Source organism: Dermacentor variabilis, chromosome 1, assembly GCF_050947875.1.
Source record: "Dermacentor variabilis isolate Ectoservices chromosome 1, ASM5094787v1, whole genome shotgun sequence".
Classification (NCBI taxonomy): Eukaryota; Metazoa; Arthropoda; class Arachnida; order Ixodida; family Ixodidae; genus Dermacentor; species Dermacentor variabilis.
In genome coordinates, this window is record NC_134568.1 from 159,473,966 (window position 1) to 159,489,646 (window position 15,681).

The following is a 15,681-nucleotide window of genomic DNA, read 5'->3' on the forward strand; positions in this document are numbered from 1 at the left end:
GTCGGAGGAAGAGTCGTGAACGGGAGAGTTGGCATCGAGAAACAAATGCCACGAAGTGACAGCGAGAAGAACTTTATAAGAGTGTCCTGAGGAACTTGACTGGGGGGAACCGACTGGAAATGGAGGTGGTGACTCCCCGCGACGTCGCGAGCCCTCTGGACGCCCTGTAGTTGGTTCGTGAAAAGTGGCAAAAAAAAAGAAAAAGAACCGAACGGGTTCCTCAGAAAGCTTCACAGTTTTTAAAAATTTACCAATATTGGTCAACCCTGCGGATTGTCGCAGGTTTGGTTTAGTTATTCAATGTTGTCGTGACGCAGTTCGCTTGGGCGGCAAGTATTTTTCAGGCTAAGTTAATCGGAATTTTCAGCCTGATGTCGTCATGCGTTGAGCATCCGAATTAGTTGAAGTTGTACACGCAAAGCAACTTCACAATATAAACTGAAACATTTTATGTAGGAGAAAAAGAGGGAAGGTACGCCACTTTATTAGTTCCGAATGATAGTGAAACACCAAATACCGAGTCGTTCGCGCAGCTCAAAAAAAGCACACCACATGTAAAAAGTATATGTTGAAGAAGGCTCTACTACTTCTTCTTCTTCTTCTTCTTTCCTTTGCTTTTCTTCTTTTTACCCTTGGAGGCTTTCTTCTTGGAGCCCTTCTTGCTGCCTTTCTTCTTACTTTTGGAGCCTTTCTTGCTTCCCTTCTTCTTGCTCCCCTTTTTGCTTCCCTTCTTCTTACTCTTTGATCCCTTCTTGCTGCCCTTTTTGCTGCCTTTCTTTGACGACTTCTTGCCTTTCTTCTTCGGAGATTTGCTCTTCTCGGTGGGTGTGCTGCTGTCCTGCGAAGACTTGCGCCCTTCCACCTGGATGGGGATGATGAACTCCTTGCCCACGGCCGGCTGCATCAGGTACTCCTCGCCCGGCAGGAACTCGCCGCGGTACACCTCGTGCACCACCCTGCGCGCCAGCCGGTCGTCGCGCGGGCCACCCCGGCGGCCGAACTCGTCCACCATCGGTGCACCGCCCGGCGACGCGCCGCCGCTGTGCAGACCGGCAGGCATGGCTGCCGGCGACCCTCCGCCCATGTACTGCTCCTGCGCGTACGCCTGCTGCGCGCCCAGCATGTAGCTGGTCTGCTGGTGAAACATGATGGGGTCGTTCTCCAAGAGCCGGTTCATTTGCTGGATCTGCTGGAGTCGGTGGAAGGTCTCCACGTCGCCGGTGGCCAGCAGGTCTCGCTCGTTGCGAATGCGGCCGGTCATGCCAGCGGCGCCACCGGCAGCCCGGTCCCTGCCCATCAGGATGTCTATGTCGCTTTGACCGCCCTTCTTGCCCTTGCCTTTGCCCTTCTTGGCGCCCTTGCTCCTTCCGCCCTTGGGCTGTCGCTCGCGGCGCCGGCCCCGAAGGCAGCGCAGCTCGTAGCTAACGCACAGGTTAAACATGTAGATCAGCGAATTGGTGATGCTGAGCACCTGCGCAGACAGAAGCACCAATCACCTTTTTTGACTCGCTAGCTCCGACACCATCTGCGGCACTGCTTTCCGTTACACTGATGCGTTAGGCTGAGCAGGGATAGGCTGCTAAATGAACACCACGAACCAGATGAATCAATAATTTAATATCGACTCGTGTGAAACTAGCGTTTGCGTCAAAATGCGGCCAGAAAACAGGACAACGAGGACTTTTCCATCTTTCGCCAATGGATGTGACGCCACAGGATGAACTTACGAGCCGCTCGACACGAATTATTAAAATATACTGCGCGCACGGGCAGGACAAGAAAGGTAGACGGCCCAACAAAGATTTCTTTTATAAAGCATCAACATAAAGGCTGGTATTTTCGCGTTAAGTTTGAAACAGATGCCTATGGTGCCCCAATACATTACCCCTCCGGCAATGGTCTGCTTGATGTCGCCATGCATGTACTCTTCAAAGATGAAACCCACGGTGAAAGGAAAGTATGTGATGGTGGCCAATAGGTAGTTAATGCGATACTGAAAAAAAGAAAATGCCAAGTATATAATTACGAATGATACGACGATAACGTCGCCGCAAGAAGACGATAAAATATGGTAAGTGTCAAAATACATCAACGATAACAAATGTTTGATATTTTATGCCGCTAGAAACTCGTGGCTGATTCCTACGGACAGAAAGACGGTATTCTACAAGAAATAATTTTATGCTAATCTTTTTTTAGGACACGCTTACACGTAACGCGTTTTCGGCCAATTAACGTCATTAAATGCAAAAACGAATATGTATTTCGCACTTCCTTAAGACAGCAAGGGTACTAAATGTTTATTAATCATTTCAAAGCTACCAATTTAGGAATATGCAGGATACAGAAACAAGTTTAAAACAACCTTAAGTGTTCATAGATATGCCGGTAAACTCGGGAATCTAAAGATTTTAAACATTCGACGTGACCCTAACAAATATAGAAAGAAGTGTTCACCTTCTGCGATGTGTATATTTTTATGCAAATACTAATTGATAGATTTCCCAACTTGAATAATGATGCTACAAGTAATGAACACTAATTATGCAAAGGTTTGTGATAATGAAAGAGGTGAATCGTTTCATTTCAAATATATCATATTGCAGAGAATGAGCATAGCTGCACTTCATTCCGTTTGCAAATCTAGTCAGTAATTGGTGCAAGCTGAATCATGAGGAATAATTGCCTGTGACTGTCACAATCGCCCACGGATGGACTTCGGTGCAAACATTTCTGGCAAAAACTTCACAGGTGAATAAACAATCGCATTGTAAATCATTTACACACAAGCAGTTCGCTGTCACCAGATTAAATTATTGTATTCCAACGAGAAAAACTGCACTTCCGTCGAAAGTGCGAAGCAATAGTCGAGAATTGTGCAAATGATGATTCGCATATAGTAACAATTAATGCACCTAGTATCGCATATAGTAACAATTAATGCACCTAGTATATATATATATATATAGTTAACCTGCAAAGGTTTCAGTAACACTAAACAAATCAGCCTCTAGAGTCTGTGAAGGAGTACACGTTTGCCTAGGTCAATTACTCACAGGGGACCCTGATCATGAAAAGGAAATTTACAGAAGAATAAAAATGGGTTAAAGTGCATTCGGCAGACATTGCCACATCCTGACTGGAAGCTTAGCATTATTATTGGAAAGAAAGGTGTAAAATCAATGCATTCTACCGGTGCTGATATATGGGGCAGAAACTTGGAGACTGACAAAGAAGCTTGAGAACAAGTTAAGGACCGCGCAAAGAGCAATGGAACGAATAATGTTAGGCGTAACGTTAAGAGACAGGAAGAGACCGGTGTGGATCAGAAAGCAGAGAGGGATAGCCGATATTCTAATTGGCGTTAACAAAAATAAATGAAGCTGGGCAGGTCATGTAATGGGTAGATTATATAACTGGTGGACCATTAGGGTTACAGCATGGGTGCGTAGAGAAGGGAAGCGCAATCGAGGACGACAGACGACTAGGTGAGGTGATGAAGTTAAGAAATCCGCGGACGCAGTTGGTATATCGGTTGGCGCAGGACAGGGGTAATTGGAGATCGAAGGGAGAGGCCGTCGTCCTGCAGTGGGCATAAAATAGCCTGCTGGCCGACGAAAATGCATCCTGCTGGCCGAGCGCTGCCGATGAGATAACGCCCTGCCGCTTCCTCGTCGCCAGTCACCATGCAGCCGACCTTGTTCACCGAACGCACGCTTGAGAGCAGCACAATACCACTGCGCAAACGCTCCGTCACGTGGCTTCTTTCATATTTCGGGGGCTTTCATTGAAACCCGGAAAAAAGGACTACGTGAGACGTATTGTAAAGGAAACAACTCGATCGGTGGTTTCTGAAGGTGCCCTACAAATCTGCGTGTCATACTAAGGGTCCTCAGCCAATAATTAAAAATTTGGGTAAAAAAACCTAATTAATTAGTGAGTTACGGGGGGAAAAATGTTTGAGTTACTATAGGCTATTGCGAATAGTATGCGTTCGGATCAATTCGCTTGCGATGCGGCTTTCATTTTTAAATTCTTGGCTCAAGTTATGTGGGACAACGCGGTTGCAACGCTACCACACGTTGCGCAACAGCTGCTCGGCGACGCAAAGTGCATGGCTAGCTTATGCACAACGAGGCCGCGGGAAGCGTCCGCAACGATGTCGTCGGCGACCGGACATGCCGAAAGTCCGCACTACCCAAAGAATTCTGAAGCACATTCCGTTCGCGTTTAAAAAAAGAAAGCGCAATTATGCCCTGCTCAGAAGAGACCATATCACATTCACAGGCAGTAAGTGAATTCTTATTTTTTAATGCTCCAGATACATGTAGTTATTCTGTGTTGCTGAGCCATGTGTCATATTGATGGAAACAATATGGGCCGTGTATATAATTAAGGTCCATGCATTTAATAAGAGTGCAAAGTTTAATTTAGCTCTTCTGCATTCGCAGTTTCCGCGTTTCGTCGATGGTGTTCTGTTATTCGCTCTTTCCATTATGTTACAAGTACACGCGAACGTGTATTTCTAACATTCAGCTATTGCCTAACTCATTCTCGGAGCGTAGCGCTGCACATAAATAGATAGACGCTTAAAGAACGACAAACTGCGCTAATTGTTATGCGATGTGCGATGAGAACAATTCACGCATGGAGAGTGATTAAACGTGCATTTTGGTAAGCAAATACCAAAGCCATGTCTTGTAGCTATGACTGGCAATCTGTGTGCGGTGGACGCTGCCGTTCGAAGTGCCTGCATCTTCGCAACCGAGGATGAAATAATTCACTGCGGCCAAACGTGGTAAGTAAGTAAGAACAAATAAATAAATAAAAAATAAACGGCACATCAGTGAACATACATTTTTTACAGGACTACATATTCTCACGATGAGCGATGGGTGAACACTGCGCACACGGAGGTGTAGACGGACATCTCTGGAGCCACGGCAAGATGTATTCGGCCTTCGGCCTACCGGCCTTCGCGCACCAAGCAAAAATGGGGGGGGGGGGGGGGGTGAGGCTGTCTGATCACCGTCCATGGTCCTAAATAACTGCCTATAAATAAAAAGAAAATTAGTGTTATGAATGGCTTTCAAGTATAGTTGAAATTCATCCATAACACTAACTTTCTTTTAGGCTACACGTGGACCAGCAGCCGCGGCAAGGCTGCCCGCGTATAAAGCTGCGAAACATCCTGATGCGAAAACGAAACTCCACTCTGACAAATGGACTGCTTACGTACTGATTCATGCCCGCGAGCCTCGCTCCCGTAGCGTCGGCTTCATGGCCAAGAAAATGTTAACGCGTGTATGGCACTTGCGAAAGCACGTGCCTCGTGCACCAATTTCCATTAGGTCACAGACGAAGAAATGAAACGAACGCCACCATTTTCTTAGGCGTGCGTCATGTCGCATAGCGAAAAGTTAATTACTAAAGGGAAAATGTGCCCCCTTTCTCCGCTTTCTTTTTTTTTTAACTGGTGGTACTGCCCCACTCTATAATTTGGAATGCAAAGGGGTGGTTTTCCGTTCCCCTTTCCAAGAGCGCTCCAAGTCGCAACATCAAGCTAGCGTCCGACAACTTCGAAGCATGGCTTAACGAAAACAAACGCGGTGGCCCAGAAAGTTGAGCAAGTAGCACAATGGCACAACAGCGCATGCGCCTTACCCGAACAAGAGTAATCGCATGCATCTGGCAGTACATGTGCCACTCTTGCCGATGCCAACCAAAGTGCATGACGGTTGTTTAGTAATAAGCCCACTCTGACCCGCGGAATAATTTAGGCCTTTCATATCACCAAATACAGTCACGAGTGCATAAGTCAGCCGTCTATCAAGCTATTGTCACGCTACACTTGCTATTACTTTTTTGAAGTCAAGGTCTTCTTTGGCGATTTTCCACGGGTTTGGCATAAGTGGTATCATCATCATAATCATCATCATCAGCCTGGTTACGCCCACTGCAGGGCAAATGCCTCTCCCATACTTCTCCAACTACCCCGGTCGTGTACTAATTGTAGCCATGTCGTCCCTGCAAACTTCTTAATCTCATCCGCCCACTTCACTTTCCGCCGTCTCCTGCTACGCTTCCCTTCCCTTGGAATCCAGTTCCTAACCCTTAATGACCATCGGTTATCTTCCCTCCTCATTACATGTCCTGCCCACGTCCCCCATTTCTTTTTCTTGATTTCAACTAGGATGTTATGAACTCGCGTTTGTTCCCTCACCCAATCTGCTCTTTTCTTGTCCCTTAACGTTACACCTATCATTCTTCTTTCCATAGCTCGTTGCGTCGTCTTCAATTTAAGTAGAACCCTCTTAGTAAGCCTCCAGGTTTCTGCCCCGTACGTGAGTACTGGTAAGACACAGCTATTATACACTTTTCTCTTGAGGGATAATGGCAACCTGCTGTTCATGATCTGAAAATGCCTGCCAAACGCACCCCAGCCCATTCTTATTCTTCTGATTATTTCAGTCTCATGATCCGGATCCGCGGTCACTACCTGTCCTAAGTAGATGTACTCCTTTACCACTTCCAGTGCCTCGCTACCTATCGTAAACTGCTGTTCTTTTCCGAGACTGTTAAACATTACTTTAGTTTTCTGCAGATTAATTTTTAGACCCACCCTTCTGCTTTGCCTCTCCAGGTCAGTGAGCATGCATTGCAATTGGTCCCCTGAGTTACTAAGCAAGGCAATATCATCAGCGAATCGCAAGTTACTAAGGTATTCTCCATTAACTCTTATCCCCAATTCTTCCCAATCCAGGTCTCTGAATACCTCCTGTAAACACGCTGTGAATAGCATTGGAGAGATCGTATCGCCCTGCCTGACGTCTTTCCTTATTGGGATTTTGTTGCTTTCTTTATGGAGGACTACAGTGGCTGTGGAGCCGCTATAGATATCTTTCAGTATTTTTACATACGGCTCGTCTGCACCCTGATTCTGTAATGCCTCCACGACTGCTGAGGTTTCGACTGAATCAAACGCTTTCTCGTAATAATGAAAGCTATATATAAGGATTGGTTATATTCAGCACATTTCTCTATCACCTGATTGATAGTGTGAATATGGTCTAATGTTGAGTAGCCTTTACTGAATCCAGCCTGTTCCTTTGGTTGACAGAAGTCTAAGCTGTTCCTGATTCTATTTGCGATTACCTTAGTAAATACATTGTAGGCAACGGACAGTAAGCTGATCGGTCTATAATTTTTCAAGTCCTTGGCGTCTCCTTTCTTATGGATTAGGAATATATGTTAGCGTTCTTCCAAGATTCCGGTACGCTCGAAGTCATGAGGCATTGCGTATAGAGGGTGGCGAGTTTTTCTAGCATCAGGTAACAACAAATCTGTTGTTACCTGATGCTCCGCAGCTGCCTTCCCCCTCTGCATAGCTCCCAAGGCTTTCTTTACTTCTTCCGGCGTTACTTGTGGAATTCCAAATTCCTCTAGACTATTCTTTCTGCCATTATCGTCGTGGGTGCCACTGGTACTGTACAAATCTCTATAGAACTCCTCAGCTACTTGAACTATCTCATCCATATTAGTAATGATATGGCCGGCTTTATCTCTTGACGCATACATCCGATTCTTGCCTATTCCTAGTTTCTTCTTCACTGTTTTTAGGCTTCCTCTGTTCCTGAGAGCATGTTCAATTCTATCCATATTATACTTCCTTATGTCAGCTGTCTTACACTTGTTGATTAACTTCGAAAGTTCTGCCATTTCTATTCTAGCTGTAGGGTTAGAGGCTTTCATACATTGGCGTTTCTTGATCAGATCTTTCGTCTCCTGCGTTAGCTTACTGGCATCCTGTCTAACGGAGTTACCACCGAGTTATATTGCACACTCCTTAATGATGCCCATAAGATTGTCGTTCATATCTCCAACAATAAGGTTCTCTCCCTGAGTTAAAGCCGAATACCTGTTCTGTAGCTTGATCCGGAATTCTTCTATTTTCCCCCTTACCGCTAACTCATTGATCGGCTTTTTATGTACCAGTTTCTTCCATTACCTCCTCAATTCTAGGCTAATTCGAGTTCGTAAGTGGGATATGATTATCTATATCTGGCGTCTCGGTCAAAAAACTACCCTTTCTCGTCTCCAGAGAGTCGTAGCGAGTTGCAAAAGTTATCAAAATGTAGGTTTCAACGAGACAAGTGAAAATGAGTCGCGTTGGAGGTAGAACTAACGCTAGGGGCGTAATAAGCGCAAATATAGTCGAAAATTAGTCACATTGTGCCAGACTGCATTATCTCCGGGATTGGCCCACCTGACCTCTCAATAAAAAAAAGCGTGTCAGTCAAAGTCGACGCGAAAAAGGACAAGATCGACGTACATGCGCGTAAAAAAAGCTGCTGAAAGAACTCGACATGAATAAGATAAATGGAGGTCTTGTGAAAAAATGTAAGGTCCGACAATGGAACGAAGAAAGTAATGCAAATAAACAGAAAATATCGTGCAATGACGCAACGTTACATCATCTTGTACCATGCATGTAGCTGGAAGGACAAGGTTATGATGTTTGCCGTTGCTTGGAGCCAGTCAGGCTATTTGTTGTATTCTTGCGTCATGAGGCGCCTATAGTGTACATGATCAGTCACAACTTCGCGTCGACACAGTTGTACGCCATTGCTGGAATTCCAAGTTCTGAAGGGGTGCGCGTACCAGAACAGAGTTCGGCAGCTCTGTCGAGCCCATGATGGTGCACATCAGGAGAAGAGCGGACGTGAGGACGAAGGTGAAGACCGTCATGGTCATCAGGAATGCGTCGATGCGGAGGCGGTACAGGCCCGTGCTGACGTCGTAGTGGCCCCCCATCAGGATCAACATCAGCACCAAACCGATGAGCTGCGCACAGCACGTGCTCGCCTGAGATTCTCATCTGATTTCACGACGATGGCGATTGCCGCGGTTTCTCCACAGCTACTTTTTTTCTGTCCAGCAAATAGTCTCAACTTTGGTTCGGTATACGTATATTTAGATACACGCGGTGAAAATTAATACAGAGAACGCCACTACGGCATCTTTCGAGACCAAGGCATAACTTTGGAACGTTAATCGTCATTTAGTTATCACGGTAATCTTTGCTCGCAGCGTTTTAGCTTTATTTCTTTTCGAGGAAACATAAACGCCATGAGGGAGAACATTTGCAAACAGATCACAGCCAGTGTCGCATTCCATCGTACAATTAAAAGAATAATGACGACACCGCCGATCAGAAACCCCCTATTCGAAACTTTGGGTAGTTGTTAAAGAAAGCTGCCTGAAGCACGTTTCGAGCAGGACATTATACACCGTTCCTGGCAATAGCTCTACACTACCCTAAGAAGACATACTTTGCAAGTTCCGGGCACAATGTTAAAGCTAATTAAGGTGGCTGGCAGCTAGGAAATAGCAGCTGAACACATTGTTGTCACAGTTAGCGCGCTTTCAGGTAGAGAGCGCACTTACACATTCTATTCGAATAGTCCACTAGAATAGACAAGCGGCAAGTTGAAAAAAAATTAAAATTATGGGGTTTTACGTGCCAAAACCACTTTCTGATTATGAGGCACGCCGTAGTGGAGGACTCCGGAAATTTCGACCACCTGGGGTTCTTTACCGTGCACCTAAATCTATGCACACGGGTGTTTTCGCATTTTGCCCCCATCGAAATGCGGCCGCCGTGGCCGGGATAAGCGGCAAGTTGGGTGGGTTGGTAAAGTTGCACAGTGACGAATAAACAGCGCGAAGCAACACGAAGACTTGAAAAAGAAGTGGACGTGATCGAGAGCGCTTGTCATACTCATTTCTGTCCGGTCTGCGTCTTTCTTGGCGCTGTTTATCCATCACCATGATCCTAAGATATATCCAGCGAGGCAAAGGCGTTAGGGATCGAGCGTTTTTTTTTTTTTTAGAAAAGAAAACAACAACACACTCTTCAATAAAGGATTGGACTGTATGCACATAAATGAATGAACTACATATCGCAACAACAAAAAAAAACGTATGCCAGCAACAAATCAAAATGCTAATCTAACCGTGTCTTAACCATGTTAAGACATGGTTGCACGGTGCACATCGTGCACGGTGGGCGAGTCCTTGCGGCATACGTTCATGATACAAAAGCAGTGCAAATCACTGAAGTGCAAGAATAGGGCCGCGATTTTGTATCGATGCCTTCGGTTCGATTCCATGCCACTCTTTTATCATCCACCGTTCACGGCCGGTCGATCCTATTGATACGCGGGCGGAGCGTTGCTCTGACCATTGACGAAACGCGAGAAGCGTGAAAAGGAATAGCATCAGAAAAGCATTACAAAAGCACCAGAAAAGACGTCGCTACAAAATCGCGGCTTAGGAGTGCGGTTATAGGAAAGAATCACACAAGCGCTGACTGCCAACTGAATTTTATTGGTCAAAGTGAGTTTTTAAAGCACATAGAAGGAGGTTCGGTGCTTTGCGCTGATTCTACGTCGTGAACTTCGACCAACTCGACCAAATCACTATCCTGATTCGCGGCATGCGGGCATACTGCCGGCTATCATTTGCCAAGACTTGCCCATTACTGTGTAGCGACCGACGTATATCATCGTGTTGACTTATAAAGTACTCTTTTCATTTCTACCCGAGCCCTATACCACCAAGCCCTTAAAGAAATAATGTCATATCCCGCATTTTGCAGCATAAAAGATCAACTCTGACGGAAGAGAAATGTCTTACGATTTGGATCATCTTGAGGAGTCCTCCAGGACTCCTCACGAAGCCCGTAAAGTAATATGTCATTTTGTCGTCTTAGCTGTCGACCTGGAACAAGAGAAGTACACGAATGATTTAATATACTTTAAGCGCACTGAACACCGCAGCGATTCTGTTAAAATTTTTGATACGACCCGGCGATCTAGACGAAACTGAATATGGTGCAGTCTCCCTACTCTCCGCTCAGCGCCTCGATACCTATCGGTATAACGGGGGTATACGTTGCCCCCATCGCGCAGATTAAAAGAAGGAACACCACACCCATCATCCAGCTGTCATGGTTTAACAAGGCACAGGTGTGCCGATCGTAAACACACGAAATCGTGTCGTCTGAGTTTTTCTGTTCGTGTCTGTTTTGCGCCGATTATTTTTTCTAGAGCATATATGCCATCGTTACAAGTGCAGTGAAGTTCTCACCATTGGACAGCTTGTAAGTATTCTACAGCCTTCACTCTGTCTCAGAACTCGCGCGGTATCTACAGTTGACCGCACAAGTGAACTGTTTCGTGATCTCTCAGCAATAGAATTTTAGTTTATTTCCAATCTAGAATCTTGCGAAACTCTACCTCAGCTGAAGGAAGACGCTAATCCATTTTTTTCATTGATTTCGTGTACTAGCTTCATCATTCACACGTACGTCGACGAAAACGAGCCCGCTAGCTATTTACCAGCGCTCGGCCAATGGAGACGTAGCCTTACCGAGATTGACTCCAGGCGATGGCATCCCGCAGTCGTAGCTCGCTCTCCTCGGTTTCTCAGGAGTCGGCATCCCATGTTAGCTCCAGGCTGTCCTAGGCCCAGAAATCTTGCTGCTCCATCGATGCGGTTATGACATGTTTGTTGTCGCTTTGGGACCCTCTTCACAGTCACCGAAGCACATTCCAGCCGCGGCGCGTGCCTAGTAACCACGCGGCGCCGACCACCTCGTCGTTATCTTCCAGCGTGGCGAAGAAGATGACGAGCCTTCCATACATGGCACATTTCTTGGGTTTTAAGACGGATTCGAGCGGCAAAAGGTTGTGGCATTGCGCTTCTAATAATAATTTAACATGCCTTAACACAAGATCAGCGACATTTGCATGTAGCAAATCACGATCAGCGATAGGCCTTACTTTTTCCAGTTCACATCTGTATATTTCCTCATAGTCAGTTCTCACCTCGGGCACAAGTAGTGACCTATACTTTTCGAGCTTGTGTGTCCCTTAACGCTAATTACTAGGCAATCCAATACTGTGAATTTTAACACATTTCTAAAGTACTTACGCACGGTTTTATCCAAAAAGGTATGGGAAAATGAAGAGAAAGCCATAAACCAATCTTATATTATAAAAGAACTGCAAATAAATCTCAGTTCACTGTGCGAACCTCAAAAAGTGGGTCTTCTAACCAAGCACGTACCCAGGATATTTTTTTCGGGGGCGGGGGGCTCCTTTACTAGTACAAATGTGAATAGCGCCCAGCATTTGCCATAAAGACGTTTGAACCCGCAAAAGAGAAATGGAATAAGGTGTATCACACAGATACGCCTGTGAGATACAGCTCTCCTTTACTTGGCAAACAAGAAACCACGTCAAATGGACTCGCGCAGTTAAGAAGCGCAGGAAAAACAATGTCAAGAACAAGTAAACAAGCGAAAGTGTAAAATAAAGATTAATGTAGTAGAATACAACTTAAAGCAGCAGTCACACAAACCGCGCGGGGTTGTGTTACTCCGCCAGCCACTCGCAGAAGCAAACAAAATCGTCGTCATGCGGCCTTTTCAAAATCGCATCGTACTTCATACCTCCGGAGCGTCTGCTGTTCTTGAAGAGTCTTTTCACCGGCGGAAGTAATGAGGTTTGCAGCAGACATGGACAAAGTGTATGGAGTCTTAGCATTTCACTCTTCAAAAGTCTGCGATACAGTTCATTTCACTGCTGAACCGTTTTACTCATGAAACTTCACTGCCAACTGAAGTGAAACTTGACAATAAATAGTTGCAAAGAAGCAAGCGTTTTATTTCAGTTGAATAAAGAATTAGGCTTTCGCCATGCCACTATAATAGGCGAGGGAAAACGTATATAACTGCGCGCTAATAATTTTATTTTTTGTGGTTACCGCCTTATTTGGGTAAAACGAAACGTTTGAAGTACGAATTATTTGCAGCTTCGCGGAGCAACGGTGGCTGGCGGTTATGAGGGCGTGGGCAGGGCTTCCCTGCAGATTTAATTTGTATCCGACTATTGCAGCGTTTTTTTTTTAATTAGCTCTGGAACAATTATAAATATATATTTGCGGAACAATCACAGTTCTTTTGGCTCCCTCATTTATTGCTCCACCAAGTTAAGTGCCAAAACCGACTCGTGCTGTTATTCGAGAAGTTGCCTAACGATGCATGGTCACCAGTCCCGTACAACCGCGTAGAGCACAGGACGCTGCGGTTCTAGACGCAATGCGCTCACCGCGGAAGGTTAGAAAAACACCTGTACATAAGCACAGCAGAGAAGTGGCTACGTCAGGCGGCTTGACTGATGACTGTATAAGTGTCATTCGAAACACACGGAATCCGCCTCTTTCATGGCGCGACGGCGCATGCGCCCTGTCCTAGCGGATTAGTCGCGAAACGATTTGGAAGGGCCGCGCGCCGGGAAGTCCCCCGAAAAAAAAAAAAAAAGCGCCCGTACGCGCGCTGCTGCAAACACTCGTGCTACCCCATTGAAACGGTTCCTACACTGCTCTCGCCGTTCAAATATTAATAATAAAGATGTTTTACTGTCTACTTGTAGCTCGACGTCGGTGCACTGCCGAAAACGTGCGTACCGCAACTCCACTTTAAAAGAGAAAGCGGCCAGGGCATCGTCCGAGTTGTCCGGAATGCACCGTGAGCCAGGTAGTTGCGCCTTTCATGAATGGACGACCGCACGCCAAGTTTCATCCTAGACGCCAGCGCTCGTTTCTCCCCTGGCGGAACGATTTCACCTCCAACGGGTGTAGGTTTCGGCCGCCGCATCCCTTCACGATTGCGCCCGCGTTCAGTTCGCGCTGCGCGCGAAACGTCTCTTGTTTGCGACGGCGCCTCTTCGGATGACCGGAAATTATTATTGTGTTGTTAACTGTCACGACAGCAATGTAAACATGAAAGCGTTGATGCCACCAGTAAAATTCTGCCGATTCACAAGAAAATGATACTAAAAAAGCAGACGACAGACATGGATTACTGCGGTGCGCCGAGCGAAGTAAACAACTGGCAAACGAAGCGAGCTCGTTCATTGATCACTCCTAAGTGTATGACGGTTTTTATATGTAACCCACATGAATTTAAGAATTACTCGGTACATAATCCTTTTATTCATATAAAAACTTTAAAGTTGTTCGGCGAGCGCTTGTCCTGTCTTCTTTCTCGTGTTTCGTTTGTGTTTGCGCTGCCCAAGAATGGAAACCACTTTTGTTGTATGCGCTAGCAGTGGCCGAAGTTCACGCGTGCCGAGGAATTGAATATGTGCAGGATGCATTGAACATGACCGGAGTTCATTCCCGCTTCACCACTGCACCGATCGATCGAGTCACTGGACGATACACACCCGCGTCTTGGTCGCGCCGGCATTGCTGAAGCGGGAATGATTACTAATACTTTCAACTTCCGCCTCTTGAGCACTGTTAAAATATGGCCAAGCTGTCTACATTGCTACCTCTATTCCATATTGTAGGGGACGTACTAGTTAAAGTTGTGTGCGCATGTCGTACTTGTGCTATGTAGCGATATATTTTGTTTATTTCCGCACAGTGTCGATGGAAGTCCGTTGTCGCCATCAGAGACAACACGGATTTGTAGCAAACATATTGTGAGAAACTGAAAAAAATGTTTTTAGCTCATATGTGCCGCATCGTATGTGCTGAGAATTTTTCCGGCGGCACATACGATGTCGTTTCCAATTACCTGCTCAGCGTCACTTACATGGTTAAGCAGACGCTGCCCTTTCGCCGCATTGCAGCCATAAAAATAATCGTCAAGCGTACCGATCTTCTTAAAGGCAAATAGAAGCGTGTACAGTCTGCTTCACACTTAGGGGAAAACTCGGAACGTATTGCATTGCGATGAGGCAAGCAATGGAGTCGTGCGGCGGCAGCAGCTCGAGCAGGCGCAGACGCTCGAGGGGCGAAGTCGTGGTCTGCGTCGTCTGCTACGGCGGCGCGCGCTGGCCGCATTGTCGGGAAGCGTGCTTAAAGCCCCTCAATTTTTCAAAAGTAGCGCCATTCTTAGATCTTTCCGCCACCCCGCTCACCCTGGCGCGTCCTCCTCCACACTTCCTGTCGCCCCAGCCTCCTCCGCTCCCCCATTGGCCAATCTGTGTCACGTGGAAGCAGGCGCCGCGCTTTTGTATATTTTTTCTTTCCAGCGCGGAGCAGGCGCCGTGCTTTTGTATATTTTTTTACTTTTCAGCGCGCGCCGACCTCCATTGTTGGGCCTGCGCGACGAAAGTACAGCAGGCGGACTGACGGAGTGCGTTAGCGTAATAGAATGTGTAGGGCCGAGAACTTAACTGCGATGCCATGCTGCTGCGCCTTCGGTTGCCGCAACAGACACAGCGAGGGCAAAAAGCTTTTTGCTTTGCCGTCCGGTGGGCGCAACGCAAAATGAAGTGTGGATTCGCAGGATAAGGTGGGCTGACTTCGAGGAAGTGGCAAAGAACGCACGGCTTAGTGAAGTAAGGGCCATGGCGACTCACAACCTCTTGTTTCGAGCCTAGATCACGCCTTCCGTTTCGAAAAAGTGTGTTCATGCTCTGTGTGGTTTTTAGCGCGTTGTTTGACTTTTTTTTTCGAATGTGCTCTCTTTGTTTCATGTAGTTTCGTCTTGCGGTGAAATGCACGCATCTGCAGCTGGCCTGTGACATAAAAGCGACTTTATTCAGGGTGTGTTTTGAGCTCCACCAGAAGTTAGCACATTCTCGACGCTTTTGCAAGGCT

At 46.3% G+C, this 15,681-nt stretch overlaps 1 protein-coding gene across 1 annotated transcript; it reads right to left on the minus strand.

Annotated features, from left to right (window-relative positions):
- Window positions 1–393: 393 nt before the first annotated feature.
- LOC142587438 (uncharacterized) lies at window positions 394–11,881 on the minus strand. Its single transcript, XM_075698461.1, has 5 exons — window positions 11,434–11,881; window positions 10,699–10,782; window positions 8,662–8,844; window positions 1,886–1,993; window positions 394–1,471 (listed from the first exon to the last, which is right to left on the minus strand). Exons 2-5 carry the CDS (start codon window positions 10,759–10,761, stop codon window positions 584–586), a joined length of 1,242 nt encoding a protein of 413 aa, XP_075554576.1. The 5' UTR covers window positions 10,762–10,782; window positions 11,434–11,881; the 3' UTR covers window positions 394–583.
- Between the last annotated feature and the right edge of the window lie 3,800 nt (window positions 11,882–15,681).

Excerpts from the sequence above, each read along its gene's own strand:
- LOC142587438 (XM_075698461.1), bottom strand. The coding sequence starts at position 10,761 with ATGACATATTACTTTACGGGCTTCGTGAGGAGTCCTGGAGGACTCCTC. Across the intron at positions 1,994-8,661 it reads AGCTGCCGAACTCTGTTCTG|TATCGCATTAACTACCTATT; the intron begins GTACGCGCACCC and ends TCTTTTTTTCAG. Across the intron at positions 1,472-1,885 it reads AGCAGACCATTGCCGGAGGG|GTGCTCAGCATCACCAATTC; the intron begins GTAATGTATTGG and ends CTGTCTGCGCAG.